The sequence below is a fragment of the Vidua chalybeata genome, chromosome Z (genome assembly GCF_026979565.1).
Source record: "Vidua chalybeata isolate OUT-0048 chromosome Z, bVidCha1 merged haplotype, whole genome shotgun sequence".
Lineage (NCBI taxonomy): Eukaryota > Metazoa > Chordata > Aves > Passeriformes > Viduidae > Vidua > Vidua chalybeata.
Window position 1 is genome coordinate 1,276,897 of NC_071570.1, and position 20,787 is coordinate 1,297,683.

At 47.9% G+C, this 20,787-nt stretch overlaps 3 protein-coding genes, 1 long non-coding RNA gene and 2 other non-coding genes across 11 annotated transcripts in view; 5 read left to right on the forward strand and 1 right to left on the reverse strand.

Annotated features, from left to right (window-relative positions):
* Window positions 1-1,577: 1,577 nt before the first annotated feature.
* Window positions 1,578-2,813, reverse strand: LOC128782034 (uncharacterized). Of its 2 annotated transcripts, none has more exons than XR_008428624.1 (2): window positions 2,726-2,813; window positions 1,578-1,860 (listed from the first exon to the last, which is right to left on the reverse strand). It is a non-coding gene; the product is annotated as an uncharacterized LOC128782034 (long non-coding RNA). The 2 variants fall into 2 exon arrangements; XR_008428625.1 differs by lacking the exon at window positions 2,726-2,813 and adding an exon at window positions 2,389-2,560.
* Window positions 2,814-2,840: 27 nt separating this feature from the next.
* RPL17 (ribosomal protein L17) lies at window positions 2,841-7,613 on the forward strand. Its single transcript, XM_053932110.1, has 7 exons — window positions 2,841-2,929; window positions 3,271-3,323; window positions 3,416-3,456; window positions 4,679-4,813; window positions 5,738-5,836; window positions 6,875-7,066; window positions 7,522-7,613. Exons 2-7 carry the CDS (start codon window positions 3,284-3,286, stop codon window positions 7,567-7,569), a joined length of 555 nt encoding a protein of 184 aa, XP_053788085.1. The 5' UTR covers window positions 2,841-2,929; window positions 3,271-3,283; the 3' UTR covers window positions 7,570-7,613.
* On the forward strand, window positions 3,124-3,192 carry LOC128782566 (small nucleolar RNA SNORD58). The gene has a single exon (XR_008428849.1). It is a non-coding gene; the product is annotated as a small nucleolar RNA SNORD58 (small nucleolar RNA).
* Window positions 7,135-7,202, forward strand: LOC128782561 (small nucleolar RNA SNORD58). The gene has a single exon (XR_008428844.1). It is a non-coding gene; the product is annotated as a small nucleolar RNA SNORD58 (small nucleolar RNA).
* Window positions 7,614-8,015: 402 nt separating the features above from the next.
* On the forward strand, window positions 8,016-11,955 carry CZH18orf32 (chromosome Z C18orf32 homolog). Of its 2 annotated transcripts, none has more exons than XM_053932678.1 (4): window positions 8,016-8,076; window positions 8,500-8,586; window positions 10,210-10,451; window positions 11,143-11,955. In XM_053932678.1, the coding sequence occupies exons 3-4, from the start codon at window positions 10,224-10,226 to the stop codon at window positions 11,215-11,217; spliced, it is 303 nt and encodes a 100-aa protein (XP_053788653.1). In that variant the 5' UTR covers window positions 8,016-8,076; window positions 8,500-8,586; window positions 10,210-10,223; the 3' UTR covers window positions 11,218-11,955. The 2 variants fall into 2 exon arrangements, with proteins under 2 accessions (XP_053788653.1, XP_053788652.1); XM_053932677.1 differs by having other exon boundaries at window positions 8,017-8,076; window positions 10,215-10,451.
* Window positions 11,956-16,472: 4,517 nt separating this feature from the next.
* The window catches only part of DYM (dymeclin), a 212,008-nt gene continuing 207,693 nt past the window's right edge, over window positions 16,473-20,787 (forward strand). For all 4 annotated transcript variants that reach the window (XM_053931483.1, XM_053931487.1, XM_053931488.1 and 1 more), the window contains exon 1: window positions 16,473-16,567. The gene's annotated coding sequence lies outside the window, so the exon portion shown is untranslated. The remainder of the gene's footprint in view (window positions 16,568-20,787) is intronic.

Genomic DNA, 20,787 nt, shown 5'->3' on the forward strand with positions numbered 1-20,787 from the left:
AGGAGTTTTTCAAGAGTACAATTTTGGACTTACCTGCCTGAATTTTATGTTTAGGATCCTAAAGCTCTCCTGGAGTCAGCTCATACAACCCAAATATCCCAGGCAGGTGGTGCGGTGGGGGAAATGGTGAAATCCCAACTAGGGCACAAGCTCAGCTGCCTCAGCCCTGATCCCAGCACCAGGAATGTGCTAGGCTGCCCATGAGAGCCCTTGTCAAGCTCCCAACAAAGCTGAAAACGTGCATCTCAGGGAAGGGGTCACAGCCCCAAGGATGCCAGAGCTCCAGGAGCGCTTGGACAATGCTCTCAGGGATGCACAGGCTGGGATTGTTAGGGTGTCTGTGCAGGGCCAGCAGCTGGACTCCATGACCTGGTGAGCCTTTTCCAGCTGAGGATTTTTTGTGATTCTGAGATTTTTTGTGATTTTTTTGTGATTTGTGCTAACTTTTCACCACTGCAAACCCTTAGAAGCTGAGCAAAACAGTTCCACCGTCAGGGAAAATTTTGGGTTTGATCAGATTTTTGATATTTATTTTGGCTTTGATTGATGAACACAGGCGATAATCCCCATCATGTGTCAAGTACTTGTGTTTCACACCTCTCCTCCAGCTCTCCTTGAACGTCTCCTTGCTTTTGTGCACTGCTGCCAAGAAGCAGCTGTGTGTAAAGGTGCTTCCCATGTAAAGACCAGGTTCCTGCCCCAGCAGAAAACAGAGGGAAGGGCAGAAAGGATGAAGAAGAGCTGCATTCAGGTGTGTTCGGAGAGGGGATTCCCACAATATGGTGAGTAAGGCTGTGGGAGTGTTTGAGGATCTCAGCTGTAGCCAGTTTTAATTTATTGTGCCTGAAAAACAAGTGTTCCCCACAGAAGCTGTGGCTGCCCCTGGATCCCTGGAAGTGCCCAAAGCCAGGCTGGATGGCGCTTGGAGAAACCTGGGATAGTGGAAGTTGTCCCTGCCCATGGCAGGGGGTGGGATGAGATGGTCTTTAAGGTTCCTTCCAAACCATTCTGTGATTCTACAATAAAGAGAAGAAATATTTGCCTACACCCCAGCATATTTCACTCTTTGAGATCAGTGCTTGAAAGTTGCTTGGGGACTTTGCAGAGAGATTCCCCAAAAGCAAAGAAAAAGGCGCATTTTAAATGGAGAGCTGCAGTAACAACTAGACCTCTTACAGTTTTTAGCCATGTAAATATTTGTGATAGCTCAAATATTTTCCTCTTCCCATCGGGGTGAAATCCTAGCTGAAGAGGTTTGGGGCTTAGGAGGTTTAGGTTTAGGTTTTAGCCCTAAAAAAGAGATCCAAAACCAGCCTCCTGTTCATAGCATTTAGATGGGCAGCAAGCTCTTCCTCTGCTTTAGAAAAACTCAGAGTTAAACCCACACTCTAATGCTGGGGAGGTGCCTGCACACCAGATTTCTACCCTCTCAGGAATATGACTCTTCATTTTTTTCCCCCATTCTGTCACTTTTTTCTCAATGAGACTTTTGCTGCAGCTGGGCACCACTTTCAGGAAACATTTTGCTTTTATTGACCTGCTTCCCAAGCAGTTCTAGTCACAAATGCTGCCTCAAATGGGAAAGAAAAATATTTTATTTTAATGAGCCAGTATGTGATTATTTTATAATGGTGCAGTTAATACCAGTTGAGGTTTATAAATATGAATTTGAACTAATATCTTCGTTCTGGCCTCTGGGACACCTCTGTGAGCAATGTGCTGCTTTATTCCCATCTTGAGCTGCCATCTAATGGTGAACACGGTGGTGGCTGCTGGGATGAGAGTTAGACACGGTTATCTTAAAGGTCTTTTCCACTCGTAACAATTCTGTGCTCTCAGGTGGGAGTCGGCTTCTGCTCCCTGAGAACAAGGGACAAGACAAGAGGAAACAGCCTCAGGTTATGCCAGGGGAGGTTCAGTTTGTACATCAGGAGGAATTTCCTCATGGAAAGGACTTGGAAGGGGCTGCCCAGCGAGGTGTTGGAGTGCCCATCCCTGGAGGTGTCCAAGGAACGCATGGACATGGCACTGAGAGCTCTGGGCAGGTGACACGGTGAGAATCGGGCACAGCTGGGACTTGATGAAGTCTTTTCCAACCTGAATGATCCTGACTGACTGAACCACCAGAATATCCTGAGCTGGAAAGTACCCACAAAGACCATCGAGTCCAGCTCCCCAACAATCCCACCCTGTGCATCCCTGGTGTCCAAAGGCTCCTGGAGCTCTGGCAGCCCCGGGGCCGTGCCCATTCCCTGGGGAGCCTGGGCAGTGCCAGCACCCTCTGGGGAGGAGCTTTTCCCAAAATCCAGCCTGACCTTCCCTGGCCCAGCTCCAGCCATTCCCTGGGTGCTGCCAGTGGCCACCAGAGAGAAGAGATCAGTGCCTGACCTTCCTCCTCCCTCAGGAGGAAGTTTTAACCGCGGTGAGTCTCCCCTCACTCCATCTGAACAGACCAAGTGCCCTCAGCCGCCGCTCATACCGCTTCCCCTCAAGGCCCTTCACCGCTTCCGCAGCCATCCTTTTGGCGCTAACAGTTTAACATCTTTCTTATATTGCAGTGACCAACGCTGCTCACAGCGTTCAAGGTGATCGGCGCGGGGCAACCCCCTCCCTTGGGCGGGTGGTGGTGCTGTGCCAGATGCGCGCTGACTTCCTCACTAAAAGCACCGGCACCATGAGCTGAGGGCGAGTACCGCGGTGTGTTTCCCCACGGCACCGTGCCTACCGCGATGTTTTTCCCCATAGCACGCTTTATCCACAGGGTCAGCGAGGGAGCCGCGCCGCCCGCACACCGCCCTCACGGCAGGACCCCGCCGCCATCTTGGGGGCGGAGCGGTCCCGGGGCCGCCCGTGCCGGAGATCTCGCGAGACGTGCGCGCGCTGGCGGCGCGCCCCGCCTTTCCTCTTCCTCTGCGGCCGCCGCCCTGAGGTGAGGAGCCATGGTCGGCCCGGTCCCTCGCCATCCGCCGCCATCCGCCCCCATCCCGCTCCATCCCCGCCGGCACCGGCGTCCCGGACACCGGGATCGCTACGACATGCCCCGCGCCCGCGGTATTCCCCGGGATGGCGCGCGGGAGGGCGGGCGCGGATGCGGGGAAGGGGCAGGCCTGAGAAAATCCATGGCTGCGATGATGACTTTCTTAGGACACCTTTGGATGTAACTGTGAAAAGAACGCGTAATCCCTGAGCAGCTGCGGCGGTAAGGGGGGGTAGTCCGGGTCCTGCGTGCCAGTGTTAGAAGTTTAATATGTTTTAATTGGTGTTTTTCAGCTGAGCTCTCAAGATGGTGCGCTACTCCCTGGATCCGGAGAACCCCACGAAATGTGAGTTGCTGTTTTAGGAGAGTTCGTGTGGGATTTCCCGGAAGCCAGTGAGGTTTTGATTCTAAAACTTGGTCTTTTTTTCTCTCCTGCAGCATGCAAGTCACGGGGATCTAACCTGCGTGTGCACTTCAAGGTAAGGAGTGTGTGATCGGCAGAAATTGCTAATTCTTTTTTTGGTTTACGTGGTTTTTGTTAGTTTTTGTTATTTTTTTAAAAGAAGCCCGGACTGATTTGGATTTAAGGGGATTGTAAGGATAATCTCTTTCCACCCTCTGCGTGGTTAGGGATTAAGCTCCCGTCCAACGTGGCCCTGGAAACTTCGAGGGGTCCAGGGGCAGCCACAGCTTCTCGGGGCATCCTTGTCCTCATAGCCAGGAATTTCTTCCCAATATCCCATCTGGCCCCTCTTTTTAAGGAAGTGTCTTTTACTCTTTAATCACTGAAGGGCTGCTGTTGAGCTGCTTGTAATGGTCTCCATACACAAAAAATTAGAGTCTGGATCCTAAAATTGTCCTTGTCTAATTCAGATGACGAAATACAGCAGCAAAACAGTAGGAGGGAATTTATCAGACACCGGCCTACTGTTTGGTTTGAAATTTGTCTACCTTCTCCTGCTCTTTTTGCTTGTGTGGTGTTTAGCACAAGGACCTCAGTTCCTCTGGAAAAGGCTTAGGTGCAGAGAGCAATTCAGGAGTGTTATTTAATCATGAAACTAGAACTTGGAGATCATTTTCTGCTTAGTGTAATACGAAGTTTGCACTTCGGTATCTTTTTATTTGATTATGATCAGGTAGGATTATGGTTAGAGCTGGCTTACGCAGTTTGTAAATGCTGTCTAGAAGACTGATCTTTTATCCTTAATTTTTATTTCTGAGCTTTTTTTTTTTTTTCCTGTTAAAATTCTTTTAGGGAAAACAACATTATTAACAATTGTCCCAGTGTTTCTTCATCAGTTCCTGCGAGGTGCTTGTATTTGACATTTTAGTAAGAATTTATCCATCCGGATCTTGCCTTCTTAGATTAGTGGCCAAAGAGGAGCTATGAACAATATAAGTACTTAAATTACAAATTTATTAAGAGTTACGAATTTTCTTGTTGGATTTAGCCACTGGGATAAAAAAAAAAAAAAAAAAAGTGTGCTGGAGCCACAAATTTAGTAGTGGCAATCATACCAAGGTTTAAAAAAGGTGGTGAAAAAGAAGTGTTAATTAGTTTTCATTTTTAGACTTGGGTCTTGTTCGGTAAGTGCTTCCTTTGTAGCAGAAGGAGTTGTATCCAGGGAGGACAGAGGTTGTGCTCGTGCTGCCTCTTGGAAGGCTTTGTTCAGAGGATCTTTCTGTGTCCTGTGTCGGTAGAACACCCGAGAGACGGCGCAGGCCATCAAGGGCATGCACATTCGCAAGGCCACCAAGTACCTGAAGGATGTCACCCTGAAGAAGCAGTGCGTCCCCTTCCGGCGCTACAACGGCGGCGTCGGGAGGTGCGCCCAGGTGAGCTCCTGGGAAACGCGGCGAGGGGCCTTTGGCTGTGCGTGCCTGGGACAAAAAGGTGATGTAGGGATGGTGTGGATGTGGACTGCTGGTGGTAAACTCGCATTAAAACACATAGTCACGGGGTGGTTTGGGTCGGAGGGGACCCCAGAGCTCATCTCGCTCCAGTCCCCTGCCATGGACAGGGACATCTTCCACCAGGCCAGGTTGCTCAAGAGGGAGAAAAGAGTGGCTGTTAATTCCAGAAGATGCATCTGCGAGGAGTGTTTGCATCTAAAGGGCAGCATCAAGTCAAGGGATTAAATTTTGTTGAGTTTAGTGCAGAGAGAAATAGAATACATTGTAATCCATTCTAACCCATAAGATTTGGGGTCCTCAGCACAGGAAGGACATCAGCCTGTTGGAGGCCCCGGAGCTGCTGCCAGGGCTGGAGCCCCTCTGCTCTGGAGCCAGCCTGGCAGAGCTGGGGCTGTTCAGCTGCACAAGAGAAGGCTCCAGGGAGAGCTCAGAGCCCCTGCCAGGGCCTCAAGGGGCTCCAGGAGAGCTGCACAGGGACTGGGGACAAGGCATGCAGGGACAGCACACAGGCAATGGCTTCCACTGCCAGAGGGCAGGCACAGGTGGGAGATTGGGAACTGGGAATTACTGGCTGGGAGGGTGGGCAGGCCCTGGCCCAGGGTGGCCAAAGCAGCTGTGGCTGCCCCTGGATCCCTGGCAGTGTCCAAGGCCAGGCTGGACAGGGCTTGGAGTAACCTGGCCTAGTGGGAGTTGTCCCTGCCCATGGCAGGGTGTGACACTGAATGAACTTTAGGGTCTCCTCCAGCCCAAACCATTCTGTGATAATGGCAGGTTAAAGGTGTATAAAAGCTAACTGGAATGGAGCAGGCCAAAAGCAGGACTCCCACTGTTGTCCTTTCATTCCAGGCCAAGCAGTGGGGCTGGACGCAGGGCCGCTGGCCCAAGAAGAGCGCAGAGTTCTTGCTGCACATGCTGAAGAATGCGGAGAGCAACGCTGAGCTCAAGGTGGGTGTTACTGAGCACAAAGTGCTGGTGTCATGCTCTCTATCAGCACCCCTGGCCTGCTCAGGGTATCAGGGTATCACTGACCTGGGAGCCACTTGCCAGCTGCTTTTCTCCACAAAACTGGAGGGTTTGGTGTTGCTCCCTGTTTAAAGCAGGCTATGTGTGGTCCTCTCATTAAATAGCAGCAACAGTTTTAATTTAAACTTCACACAAAAGGACTGTTTAGGTGTCTCAAAATATGTGAAATTGAAATCTGCAGACTTGGTCAGTCACTATCTTTGTTGTTACAGGCATAATTTGGTAGCATTGTTGGCAGTGTTGGGAGAAATAGGTGGCACCTTTGAGTAATTATGAAATAATCGTAGACAGCTGTCAGCACAATTTTAAATTATTTGTGGTGTGTGAGGGCTGGTCTTTGTCATTTTAAATGGCTCTTGCTTTGGAAAGTCCTCATTTCCATGACACTGCCAAGCTCAGCAGTTCATTGGTACATCCTTAAAAAACCTTGAGCTCAATGGCACAATCAAGCCTGGTTGTGTCAGTGGTGAATCCTTGGAAAACCTTGAGCTCCATGGCACAGTCAAGCCTGGTTGTGTCAGTGGTGAATCCTTGGAAAACCCTGAGCTCCATGGCATCACCAAGCTTGGCTGTGTCAGTGGTGAATCCTTGGAAAACCCTGAGCCCCATGGCACAGCCAAGCCTGGCTGTGTCAGTGGTGAATCCTTGGAAAACCCTGAGCCCCATGGCACAGCCAAGCCTGGCTGTGTCAGTGGTGAATCCTTGGAAAACCCTGAGCCCCATGGCACAGCCAAGCCTGGCTGTGTCAGTGGTGAATCCTTGGAAAACCCTGAGCTCCATGGCACAGCTAAGCCTGGCTGTGTCAATGTCAAATCCTTGGAAAACTCTCAGCTCCGTGACATCACCAAGCCTGGCTGTTCCTTTCACCCGCAGCGGTGTCTGGGACGATTGCTCACATTCTTGCTGCAGAAATGAATTCCTTCAAGATGAAGATGGTTCACGGATTTTCTTCCTTGCCAGGGTCTCGATGTGGACTCCCTGGTGATCGAGCACATCCAGGTGAACAAGGCTCCCAAGATGCGCCGGCGCACGTACCGGGCACACGGCAGGATCAACCCCTACATGAGCTCCCCGTGCCACATTGAGATGATCCTCACGGAGAAGGAGCAGATCGTTCCCAAGCCAGAGGAGGAAGTTGCCCAGAAGAAAAAGGTACCACGTGTCTTGTGCTCTGTTCTGTAACCCTGTCGGGAGAGCTGAGGGTCTGGCAGAGAGAGGGGTTGCAGTGATGACTATCTTAGGACACCTTTGGAATGCCCATGAAAAATAGTAAGATCTTCTGAGCAACCCCCTTTTTTAAATTTTAACACGAGTATTAAGCACTTGAGAACCCGGAGAACTATTTCTTGATTGCACAGAGGGTTGGTTCTTTCCTCCCTCAAAGTGGCTACAGCATTCCCAGACTGTGTGAACCCTGGGTGTGTGCAATAAAATGAGTTTAGAGCCTGCAAGTGACATAGTGCTTGCAGGGATTCCTGTTCATGTGCAGGTGTGATGAGTGTATAATCTGTGAGGGAATTCCTAACAGTTCGCAGCACTTCTAAAAGATAACTTTGGGATGTTTTGGGAAGTCTCGTTTCACTGGTTTTTCTTTGTTTGCTTCCCAGATCTCCCAGAAGAAGCTGAAGAAGCAAAAGCTAATGGCTCGGGAATAAATCTGCATGGACAGATGTACATAAATAAAATTTTAAAGTTTGGATTGATTGTGTTTCTCTGCTACAAGTTCTGACCTGGCGCTGGGCGTTGCTGTGGGACAGGGCCAGTGAATATTATAGACCCATGGAGTGGTTTGGCTGGGAAGGGATTTTGAAGCTCATCCTGTTCCACGTCCTGCCATGGGCAGGGACACCTCCCACTGTCCCAGGTTGCTCCAAGCCCCGTCCAACCTGGCCTTGGACTTTTCCAGGGACCCAGGGGCAGCCACAGCTGCTCTGGGCTGTGCCAGGGCCTGCCCACCCTCCCAGCCAGCAATTCCTTCCCAGTATTGGACCTTCAAACCGGGCCGCGCCATCCCGCAGCTCCCCCTCCTAAATCCGGGATAATCGGGAATGCTGTCCTCGCGGGCGGGGCGGGGCCTGGCGCGTCACGTGCTGCGCGCTGCCGCCTGCCATTGGCCGGAAGCGCCGCCCCGGAAGCGCGGGGCCGTTCCGGTGCGGGCGCAGGTGGGTGCGGAGCACCGGGAGCACCGGGAGCAGGGAATGATCCCTTCCCCACATCCCGCCTCGCCCTGCTCCCCGCCCCGCCCCGCACGGGCCGCGCCTGCCCGGCCGCGCCGGTAGCCGGGGGCTCACGGGCTGCACCGGCCCCAACCACCCCCGGAGAGCAGAAGCGGCAACGCCTGACATTAGCCAGCCTCCTCGGCTCGCTCGTCCTTTATGGAAAGCGGGGAAAACCCGGCGGGTTTACCGCTGTGGCGTTTTCCGGGCGCTGGGAGCAAAGCCGTGCCGTGCCGAGGACAGCCCGTCAGCCAGCGCGCTCCGTGCCGGCCCACGGAGAGCAGCGGCGCCGCCTGCCCCGGGAAATAACCTGCCTGGCCACCTCCTCACTCCTCTTTTCCTTTCTTGTTTCTCTTCCTTGCGAACCAGCTGGCGGAGCATCGCCAAGTCGCCGCAGGAATTCACCAGGACGGTGCTTCACGCTGATCGCAGGGATCGCTGGTGCATCAGGCGGAGGTAGGGATGATTTTTGGGGCAGGAATCTTGACCCGAAGCGGCTGCAGAGGCAAAGCAACACGCGCGGGGTTGTTTCACTGGGAGGGAGCACGGAGGGGCAGGACACAGGCAATGTGTCCAGAGGGCAGGGACAGGTGGGATATTGGGAACTGGGAATTGCTGGCTGGGAGGGTGGGCAGGCCCTGGCACAGGGTGCCCAGAGCAGCTGTGGCTGCCCCTGGATCCCTGGAAGTGCCCAAGGCCAGGCTGGACAGGGCTTGGAGCAGCCTGGGACAGTGGGAGGTGTCCCTGCCCATGGCAGGGAGTGGGATGGGATGAGCTTTGAATGTCCCTGCCCATGGCAGGGGATAGAAGGAAATGATTTTGAAGCTCTCTTGTGACCCAAATAATTCCGTTTTTCTGTAATGATTCTACAGCCTGAAGTGTTCCCTCCAGCCACTTTCTTCAGCTGGTGGATGAATCTACATTTTGCTAGAATTTTAATATGTAGGAAGTTCTGGTGGGGACACTATCTGAAATATTTTTTTTTTTAGTAAGTTTAGAGGATTACCTCACTTGTGTTGTCTCAATATAAGATTCCTCTCAGACCTCAGAGAGTAGATTTTAACTGTATTTGAAGCAGCCAGAACAGAACCTGGAAGCAGTCAACTGGAAATTGATACTCTGCTTTTTCACAGGGCTAAAAATCTTCAGGATAACATAAAATATAAAGCAAAACTAGTCCCTAGTGTTGCGTGCATATCTGCCTCTTCATTCTCCATCTTGGAAAGCTTTTGTTTTGCTTTTTGGTGTGAGAATTGAGATGTCAGCAGCCTAGAGAGGGGGACTGTGAAGGGCAAAGTTGTGTGGCAGCAGAGTGTGTCTAAGATATTGCTTGTCAGCACTGGCAGGGACAGGTCTAGCCCTAATTAACTGCTTCCTCTCCCAGCTGGACCTCTGCCTCCTTGCTTTGCTTTTCTGCTTTTTTTTTTTCAGCATAGACTCCAAGGTGTGAATTGTGAGGGCTAGTGGGGTTTCAGAGAGTGGGCGTGGTTCATTTTCTAATAGTTAATTGTATGGGGTTAGTGTGGGATCAAGTGAGGGCAGCAGGAGGAAAGTAACCCATATGCTAATTCTCTGAAATCCTCATCGGAATTTTTTTCCCCTTTCCCACTATCCTGCACTTCAGTGGTAGCAACCCATTGGATGGATTGGCTTTCTTCTGTTAAGTTTCTCCTTAAATAAAAATGGATTGAGCAAAACAAACCCTTTGGACTCTTAATGCAGCAGGAACTGATATTGGCAGCTTGCTGCTTAAACTCTTTTTGTGTGATTTAAGCAAAAACTCTTCTTTCCTGAATCTCTTTTCCTTAGTTTCATCTGTAGGACTGGTGAATTAATAGCGAATTGGTTTGGGTATTTTGTTAGAATGGCAGGAATGTTCCCTTTGTTGGAGGCTTTATAACATTGGAACACACAACATTTTTGAAACCTTAGCAGCTGCTTTATAATTAAAGAATAATCTACGTTTGAATAACAGATAATGGTTTTTATTTGCTATGTAAGTACTGTTTTTTCTCAGCTGGTGGCACACAAACGCTGCCACCCCAAGGTGTTTTTTCCCCCCCACCATCTCTGTCCCAGCACAGGAGGGAGCCATGGTGTGCATTCCCTGCATCGTGATCCCTGTTCTGCTCTGGGTCTACAAGAAGTTTGTGGAGCCCTACATCTACCCCATGATCGCCCCCTTCATCAAGCGCATCTGGCCCAAGAAGGCCGTGCAGGAGCCACCAGGCACCAAGCAGGGGCCAGGAGGCAGCACCGGGGACTCTCGGGGACCTGCAGCCGCCAGAAGAGACCCGGAGGATGGATCTGGAAGCCATAAGGTAAGGTTAATTCACCCAGCCAAGCGGGGAAGCTCCGGGATGAGCCACCCAGTGGCAGCTCAGGAGGGTGTGAACAGTTGGGTGTGTTTGCAGATATTTTGGTGGCTACTTTTTTTGGAAACAGCAATTACCACTACTGTGCCAGGTGGGAGTAGTTGCTTCAAGACATATTTAGTGTAATAGTTGCTTCTTCTGGTCTTGGAGGAAGAGGAATTGGGCCTGTATCCTGAAACAGCTTAATTAATTTTTTTTTTTTAAACAACTGGCAGAGGCAACGCAACACAACTTTTTTTTTTTCTTTTTTCAGAGGAAAAAAAAAAAGTCAAATGTTTGGCAAATCACAACAGATGTATGAAGCAGAAATTAAAAACGGCCCCTCTCTTCAGCCAGCTCTGCCACTTGTAATGGGGGAGGATGCTTAGTGCATATAAATTATGCTTTTATTATTTATCTTCTATCACAATGCAAAGACTTGTAAATATTGTCGCTGCCCTCATTCCTCTCTTCCCCCTGAAGCGATAATTATTTGCAAATCTACACAGACACCACCACATTTGGTTCTTGCTCCATATTTCTTCATAGATCTTTATTGGCCTTGCTTCTAAAAACCATTTTTGTCACCAGCTGTTCCTGTTTTAGTTGTGAAGTTCTAATTTGACATCTCATTAATGATGCTGTTTTTTATTTGCAGTCTGAAAGCAATGGCATTGCAAATGGAAGTGCTGCAAAGAGATCCACCGCAGTATATGACAAGAAAACGGCTTAAAGGAGTTAATTCCTAAGGATTTTATTCCCTCATGTACAGTATGAACTGCTGATATTCCTCTCAATTTGAGACTTTTTTCTTTGCACATTTTAGCTGAATAAAAAACTTAATTGCTTGCAGGACAGAGTCTCTTTTGCCACTGGAATGGCAGCTGGCGCATTTGTTTATGTAAAATGTCTGAAAGCTGATGTTCTTGGATTTTTCTCGCTGGAACTACTTTTCATCTGCCATCTCTTTGGTGTGATTAGACTTTAGGTTAAATAATGTAAGAAAAAAATCTGTCTATGGAAGGTAAATGTATCTTAGCATCTTGATGTCACTAAATGCTAGTGCAGTACTTGAGGCTTTCCTCTTAAAGGCTTTATCTGTTCTTGGTGAAGAACTGTGGACTGCATTGTGACAAAAAAAGCTCATAAATTATTGATGAAGAATTAATTTTTTTCATGTCAAATCTATGGATCAGCTAAAGGAGTTATGCTACATACAAAATTTACTTAGCTTACTAAAAGCAGAAAGTCTTGATGTGATACTTCCCTTAATTATTTTCCTTGAAATATTATGCCTTTTTTTCCTCTTGAGGCATGATGCAAGAGAATGTTGCTTTATGTGCTGTTGTAGTGATTTATAATGGCGCAGTTCTTGCTTTAAAAAAAAAAAATACCTAACATCCAACTAAAACCTCTTTATCATGCTTGTGGAATTTTCATTATAATAAACCAGGATTTTACCTAAAAATAAGTCGCTTCATGCAATTATTACACAGAATCACAGAATTCTTAGTGTTCAGAGTTATAAACACTTCAAGGGGTAACAAAATCTTTGAAAACCTGGAGACAGGCCCCATACAGAAGGAGGTCCTAAAATAACTGAGTTCATGATAAAATGAGCTGGGCAAACTTTACCTCTTCCTGGGAAGATGGATTCTGCTGCTGACTTGCGTCCCAGCTATGAAGGTTTTTAAGTGTCCCTGTGCTTATTAAGGAATAAAAGTGGTAATTCCTGCTTTTTCATTTCTGCCAAACCAGAGCGCTCTTTAAAAGATTCAACACGAAACCATCCCAAGAGTTTTGGAGTGTTATTTATTATTTGATTTCCCTAAAATCCTCCCTCAGGCAGGCCTAAAAATGCACCTTTTTATACAGGCAGTCCCTGAACTGTCACTGTGGCCCAGTGTTATTCCTGCGACTGTGATTTCTCTCAGCAGTTAATTAATTACTCTAGCATCTTAATTTTGCCCAGTGCCCCTGGTGAGGTGCTTAATTTCTGGTTTGGTCAGACCTGGTGTGAGTTGCTGTGCAGCGTTCACAGATGTGCCCCTGCAGCCACAGCCATGACTGCAGTGAGGTCAGGCACAGACACCTCTGTGTCAGACCTTGATTAATGCTGTTTGCTCTTCCTTAAGGAGCAACTCTGTTCAGACCTGAGTTTGGAATTGCTGTTTAACCAGCTCTTACCTCGTCTTTGGAACATAACCCCCCCATCGGATCAGTGTATCACAGCTTCCTCCTAGATCACTGAATCTTAGGATCATTTAGGTTGGAAAAGACCACTGAGTCCAACCTGTGACCAATCCCCACCTTGTCACCAGCCCAGAGCACTGAGTGCCACATGCAGTCATTCCGTGGACACCTCCAGGGATGGGAACTCCAACACCTCCCTGGGAAGACCCTTCTGATTCCTGACCAGCCTTTCCATGGGGAAATTCCTGCTGCTGTCCACCCTGAGCCTGCCCTGGCCCAGCCTGAGGCCGTTCCCTCTCCTCCTGTCCCTGTTCCCTGGAGCAGAGCCCGACCCCCCCGGCTGTCCCCTCCTGTCAGGAGCTGTGCAGAGCCACAAGGTCCCCCCTGAGCCTCCTTTTCTCCAGGCTGAGCCCCTTCCCAGCTCCCTCAGCCGCTCCTGGGGCTCCAGCCCCTTCCCAGCTCCATTCCCTGCCCTGGACACACTCCATCCCCTCTGTCCCTCTTGTCATGAAGGACCCAAAACTGGACACAGGACTGGAGATGCCTCAGTCATGCCCAGTCCAATCTGCAACTCTGCAGCTAAACAAGAATGCATGTTCTGACATCCTGAGCATTGCTGAAGAGATTGTCCCTTCCATGCTGTTTTAATATGCTGGGCATCTCATAAACAGGCCAGAGTTTTAGAGCATATCCACCTCTAAACAGCTGGGAATGCAACAAAAAGTAGAGCAAGAGCTTTACTGGGGCTCCTTTAATTGGTAAATGTATTCAGTCAATTTATGAAGTCTGCATAATTAATTTTTTTTTTTTTGTTATTTTGGATATTATTACAGAAGAAAATGCATTGAACAATAACACAGAAAATAAAGTGTATGGTAAATTAGACTGCAGGTTGCACCAGGCTTCCAGCTGTGTGCCAGCACCATATTTAAACATCAGGCCTTCTTTTTGCAGGAAAAAACTGCAAAAACAGGCAGATAATGCAAGTAAGATTACATATTTATGGCCTCTGGAATGGTTACACTGCTTTTATTAGCTGCAGTTAAACCCTAAATGGAGCAATCTACATCACAAAACTTTCTGCATGGGGCACTTCACTAGAAGTCCTGTCAGGAGATTTGTGTTATAACTCTTCTGCCCCTATTCTTTTTCAAGAATAGGTCAATAATCCTGTTGTGTTGTGAATAGTTAAATAAAAAGTGAGTGAAAGCAAAGGCCCAAGTCTGGGCCGGAGTGCATGAGATCATCTGCTGGGATGCAAAGGAGTTCACAAAGCCTTCTTTAAGAAAAACAAGCAGGCAGAAATTAAGGAAATCCTCATGTGATGGAATAATATTGATCAAGTGAGTTGAATTTAACTAAGAAAATTCCCATGTGCTCGTTACTCGTTAAAAACAAGATTTACAAAAGGTTTAGGCACCTGATGGTGGCACATGGACATCTACCAGAATTTCCTAGACCAAGTAGCAGCTTCATTTACACTGAAGACTTTTAGAAAATTTCAGACTTGGCATCTTTCGGGGACCAAAGTACTGCAAATCTAGTCCTAAGTTCTCCAGCATTAAACCTGTCTGGCTTCATTTATACTATTGAGGAAAGATCAATAAATTAATATTTGGAAAAAAACCCCATTCAAATCAACTAATTCAAATATTTTTTCTTAATGAGAAGGTCTTAATGAGATGTGGTACCTTCTGTGTGTTGGTTTGCACAAATTGCTGGATGCCAAGAAGTTAGTTGAAAAACACATTTTAAAAAATGCAAGTACGTGCCAAAAAATCTTAAATAAAATGAGTTCATTTTATGTTGCTGATTATTTTTTTGATGGCCTGTTCCTGAAAGGAAAGGAAATTCTGGCATGTTAAACTGCACATGATCCACTGCTAAGAATGTCTAAACTGAAAATAAATTCTGACCTAATGACAGGAACACATTATGCTGTTATTACCCAGATGGAGCAATCATGTCCCAGCTGAATTCTGGGAGCTGCTGGACATGCTGCTGAGGTTCAGTCCTTAGAGTAATTCCTTCATGATTTCTGTACAATGGAGAACATTACTGCTGAAAGAACAGTGGCTTCAGAGGTTTCAGGTGAAGGAAATGAAGAGAAATTTAATTTACACTTAGGTTAACTAAAATCTCCTTCAGTGAGAAATAACTGTTTCATTAAACTGCCTAAGACATGAAAGAAAGGATTATCTTCTTTGTGCAGTTTTCTGATTGTTAGAGCAACGCTTGCTGAACCAAATAATATTTTGGTTGTAACAGACTGCCGTTATTCCTGTTTTCACTGAACTTGGCTGCAGTAATTTAATTGAAAAGGTCTAGAAGGCCATGCTAGCCGTGGTGATTCTTTTGCTTTTGGATAGCAGTGCTGTGTCTCCCTGTCACTGTTGTTTTAGAATCACTGTGTGGTTTGAGTTGGATGGGGCCTTAAATCTCATCCTGCCACATGGGCAGGGACAACTTTCCACCATCCCTGGTTGCTCCAAGCCCTGCCCAAACCCGGCGAAGGGAAGACAGTGAAACATAAATTGACATGTTGTGAATAGATGCGTTTATACACCCACAGGCGTAGCAATGCTTGTTTTTTGGCACGGGGATTGCTCTACGAAACCTTTCTTTTTTTGGCAGGCGGTGTTTCACAGCCGTGCTGTTGACCACGCAGCACCTCTGTGGCTGCAGCCATTCCCATCCGAGGCCAAGCCCCGGAGCAGGGCTGCTGCTGTAACGTGGCAATGTTTGCCCAGGGCTACACCCCACTGGTGCTGTTTGCAGACCTGCTGTTGGCGTGCACGGCCCAGGGATTTGCTGCCACACACCACGTGGAGTGTGGGAATAAACTCAGGACTACACTGGGAAGGGTTTCCCTCTTAATGAGTCGATGGGTACCCTGGAAGCTGCTGCTGATGGCACAAACCCCACTTGAAAAGTTACCCTTGGAGAAGCAATGATTTGAAGCAGCACAAAGGCAGGATGGGGCCTGGTAAATCCTCCTGCCCTCAGACATTCACTGTTAGTCCAATTTGCTGGGCTTACCTCATGTCCCACTGAAAATGTGGGATGCAGAGTAGAGAATCAGAATGAATCACAGAATAGTTTGGGTTGGAAGGCACCTTAAACCTCATCTAGTCCCATCCCCTGCCATGGGCAGGGACACATGCCACTGTCCCAGATTGTTCCAAGTCCCATCAAACCTGGCCTTGGACACTCCCAGGGATCCAGGGGCAGCCACAGCTGCTCTGGGCACCCTGGGCCAGGGCCTGCCCACCCTCCCAGCCAGCAATTCCCAGTTCCCAATCTCCCACCTGTGCCTGCCCTCTGGCAGTGGAAGCCATTGCCTGTGTGCTGTCCCTGCATGCCTTGTCCCCAGTCCCTGTGCAGCTCTCCTGGAGCCCCTTGAGGCCCTGGCAGGGGCTCTGAGCTCTCCCTGGAGCCTTCTCTTGTGCAGCTGAACAGCCCCAGCTCTGCCAGGCTGGCTCCAGAGCAGAGGGGCTCCAGCCCTGGCAGCAGCTCCGGGGCCTCCTCTGGGCTGGCTCCAGCAGCTCCACGTCCTTGTGCTGTTGGAGCCAGGGCTGGGGCAGCTCTGCAGGTGGGCTCTCAGCTGAGCACAGGGGCACAGGGGCAGAATCCCCCCTGCCCTGCTGCCCACGCTGGGGGCTCAGCCCCGGGCACGGGAGTTGTCATGGCCGCCCCGCCCGTCAGGAACTACAACTCCCGTGGTGCCCTGCGCGCCGCCCCTCGCGGGCTTCGCGCACGCGCAGCGGGGCAGCGCCGGCGACGTGGAGGCGGGCGGGGACGGTGAGGGGCCGTGAGGGGACCCGGCAGCGGCACGGGCCGAGGCACCCGCCACCGACCCCGCCACCGACTTCGGGCCCAGGGCACGGACGGTAAGCGCGGCCTCGGCGGTGCCTTCGAGGGGTATGGGCGACGGGTGGACCCGGCGGCCGCCGGCTCCCAGAGGGGCCCCCGAGATCCCCCCGGTTGCCCCGACGTCACCGTCCCCTCGTGGCGCGGGCCTGTGTCGCGATAGATGGAGCGATGCCTTGCGTAATTCGACACCGGCGCTGCGGAGAGTTGCCGGGGCACCGGCCCCCGCCGTGTCCCCGCCCGGGCTGGGGCATCTTCCTCATAGGGTTCCCGGGCTATACCTGTCTCCCTTTGGGATCCACGAATCGATCCCGCGCTGGGTCCCGTGAATGTCCTTGTGTCCCTCAGGGATCCCTGCCAGGGTTCCCAGAATGTGCCTCTGCCCCTTTACCCAGACCTTGAGTGCTCCCTTACAGGGATCCTGTGATCCCTCAGGGTCCCGTCAATGTCCCTGTGTCCCTTTAAATGCGCCCAGGACTGGAAAGCCAGAGATTTATACCTGTATTTTTCTTATGTGCTCTTAATGATATTTATTTTTCATGGCTAGATGATAAATTGATTGGTTTTTCCATCTGGCTCTTGAGAAGCAGAGGCTTTTCTATTCCTCTGCAGCATCTCAGATCTCCTGGGGCTCACTCTGCCTTCTCACTCCTACCAACAGTATTCATACTTATGAATGATCATATTTATCAAAAGTGAGGCATATTTTAGTTTAAATTTGAATTGGTATCTCACCTTAGTTGCCAGGCTTTGTGTTACCTCGTATGCCTTCATGCCAAGCACTGTTTGTTTATTTATTTATTCTTTTTAATCTCCTGTGCTGGAGAGCTCAGGGAGTTCATGGGGCCATAATCTAATTTTTTCCCTCTCCTGTGCCGTGGGATAACGTGCTGGGCTGCAGTTCTAATCATTGTGGGTATTTGCAGAAGTAAGCTGTTGATATTTCCATCCTGGATCACTTTTGGAGTGCAGGGGAGTGGAAAGAGGCTCCCGGGTGGTTGGGTCCAGTGTCCCAACGCAGGGTTGTGTAATCCCACATTGTGTCAATTCCCAACTGACAGACGTTCGAGGTGCTCCAGCTGGGTCGACTAGGAAACCGCCGTTTCTCCTTAGATTGCCGGGAGCTTGGGAGGGCCTCCTGCTGTCATTTCCATGGGCTGTTTTCTCTTTCCGCTGCTGCTGCATCAGCAGAGGCCCGTGGACAGCGCGGGGAATGATGGACCCAGCTCAGCACTGTCACCTGGCTGGCATCCCTCAGCTCCTCCTCCTACAGTCCCGTGCTGATGTTTTACTAGCAGAGCTTCTAATCCATCGTATTTCCTGCTAAATCAGTAAAAAAAAAGTACTTGTAGCAAGTTACTGCTAAACTCAGATGGATCTGGTGCTTCCTGCCAGTGATTTTATCAGATTGAGAGGAAGATTCGGAGATCATAGAATCCCAGACTGGTTTGGGTGGGAAAGGACATTAAGGATCATCCTGTTCCACCCCCTGCCATGGGCAGGGACACCTTCCACTGTCCCAGGCTGCTCCAAGCCCTGTCCAGCCTCATCTGGGACACTTCCAGGGATGCAGGGGCAGCCACAGCTGCTCTGGGCACCCTGTGCCAGGGCCTGCCCACCCTCCCAGCCAGCAATTCCTACCCAATATCTAATACAAATCTGCCCTCTGGCATTTTCTGACATTCTGTGTTTTTAAGACCTTAAGATGTTTTTAACATGCTAATGATGGACAAAAGTCACTAAAAGCAAGAAATCCTGTTTGGTGGCTGCTGAACTGATGTCACACTAGACAATGAATGATTTTAGCAGTATTTTTCAAAGTGTATTCTCTAGAGTGGAAAGTCTATTGCATCTTGAAGTAATCCCACACCCTGGCAAGTATAACTGAATTTGCAGGAGATCCTGAAGATAGGTAATATAAATCATGATGTGTAATATAATATAAAATTATTACACATACAGAGCAGATTTTTCTTTCTGCATAACATCCTTTTTTATGCTGTAGTTGGATCTTCAGCTGTGAGAAACTTTAAAAGCAGAGACAAATAATCCTGTTGCAAAAATAGGGTTAATGCCCAAACTGTGGAAGAGCATAGATACCAAAATAGTTGTATAAACTTTTATATATAGCAAAATACACCAATATTGAAACAAATGCAGGCCTTTTAATGAACATCTGAGCATCTCTTTGAAGCTTAAATGGTATTTGAATTATCTTGTTGAAACATCACTTTGGCCTTTAGGCAGGTGTTACTTGCATCTGATAGTGAAATAGGGAGGAAATACTTGTGTGTAACAGTAATCTTAACATCCCTTCCATATAGAAGTTACTTGATTTACTACATCAACCTACGTTTAGTCTGACTTGTGTCATATCCAACCCACCTGTCCATTTCAATTATGGTAGAAACAATGAATTACTATAAATTGATTTTTAGGTAGGTATACTGAAGGTTTAAAAAAAAAAAAAAACAGAGGAAAGGGACAAAGTCATCAAAGCATTGTCATATTGAAGAAAATTTCCAGCACTATAATCTATCATAGATGATCAGGGAGTTGGTGTAAAACTGTTTTTGAAAACCATTGCTGTATTAGTAGTAATAAAAGTTTCTTTTTGGCCACTGGAAGAAGATAATGTCAAACCAGCAATGTTGGTTCTGATGTGCTTCTGTCCTTAATCTGTGAAGGCAGCTCTCAGTATGGGTTGTGTACATTCTTGATTTGTCTTTATTTTTAAGCTCCATAACCCTTTGATATTCTTGTTTAAAGTTCAGTTTGTTGTTCACATTTTATAGTTCCAGCACACCTGTCCTGGCTGGGAGCAGGAATCTTACTGGTGAGAGCAAACAAAACCTGTACAGAAATACCTGCCCACTGCAGAGAGTGGAGATAGTATTTGAATTTTCACTTCTTGAAACTTTTGAAAAATGCGTTACTTACCTGTAATAGTTTTGTAACAGGTGTTTTACCCAGAAATTACAAGGTGTGCTTGACCCAGCCTTCTTCCCTTCTCACAGTGTTTACTAATTGGATTAAAGAATTTATTTCTGCATGTACTCCAAAAAAACACTAGCTGTGTTTGAGTGCTGACCTTTTCTTGGGGTGTTGGAATGTAAGAGCAAGGATAGAGGTACCTTTCTTCGTAATTAAATTTTTTCATAATTGCCTCCACACAACCTCTCCTCCCCTCTGTGACAGGATGTTTTTGTAAAATTGGTGCTGTCATTCTGCTCTCAGATAGGTAGGCTTGGTGCAGTATTTATTTCATAACTTATTATGTAGGAGTTTCAACAGAAAAGTGATCTTTATAGTTTTTGTATCTTTAAATTTTGTTAACTCTTGCTAAATTTTATATATAGAGAGGCTTTTGAACCTTCAGGGAGATTTGGCTTCAAGTATCATGTTTTAGTATGGGACTGTGACTGCCTGCACTAAAAATGAACAAAATTGAGGACTCTCTAATTGATCTTGTGGGATTTTGTATTAATGGACTAGAGATATGTTTTGTTGCATAAATTGCTTTGTTTGTAAATTGGACAAAGAAGTCCTTAAAGGCTCTAAATGCTTATTTACCTGTAAAAGTTGAATAGGAGCTCTCTGAACTTCTTAACAGAAAGGCATTTCACATGCAGGATTCAGCAAAAGCTTCCGCAAGAGGTTTGGCATGTACCTTCCTCAGGAGGCTTGCCCTGACAGAACATGGTGACTGAGGGGATAGAGGACAAAAAGCTTCATATAGATTAGCTGTGTCACTAATGGGTATGTGCTAATGGAAAGGCCAATACGTGTTGTGTGGAAATATGATAATTTTGGGGTCTAGTTTGCCACAAGCCTGTATTTGTTTTTTGGTGTTCGAGGCTATCATATAACTTTTTAATATTTTCTAGAGCGCTCTGCATTTAAATTTTCTGTTATGAGGTGAAAGGTTGGAGTGGCATTTTTGCGTAAATTATTTTTGATCTCTTGTAACTTTAGAGAAAAGCAACTTGAGCAAGGTGTTTTTATCCTCCTCAGTAGATCCAGTTCAGGACATGGCTTTGAAGGCGACCTGTGAAGGTGACTAGTAGTTCACTTGAAGTAAGGTATTCTGAGATTAGTAAGTGGGCATCTGCTTAACAAAATTATTAGATTTGGTGATCAGAAATTAGCAGAGGGGATCACCAGTAACCTGGAGGTTAGAGATTATAGAGTGTATGAAAATACGTTAGTTTTCTGAGATGGTGCTGAGAAACATGATCAG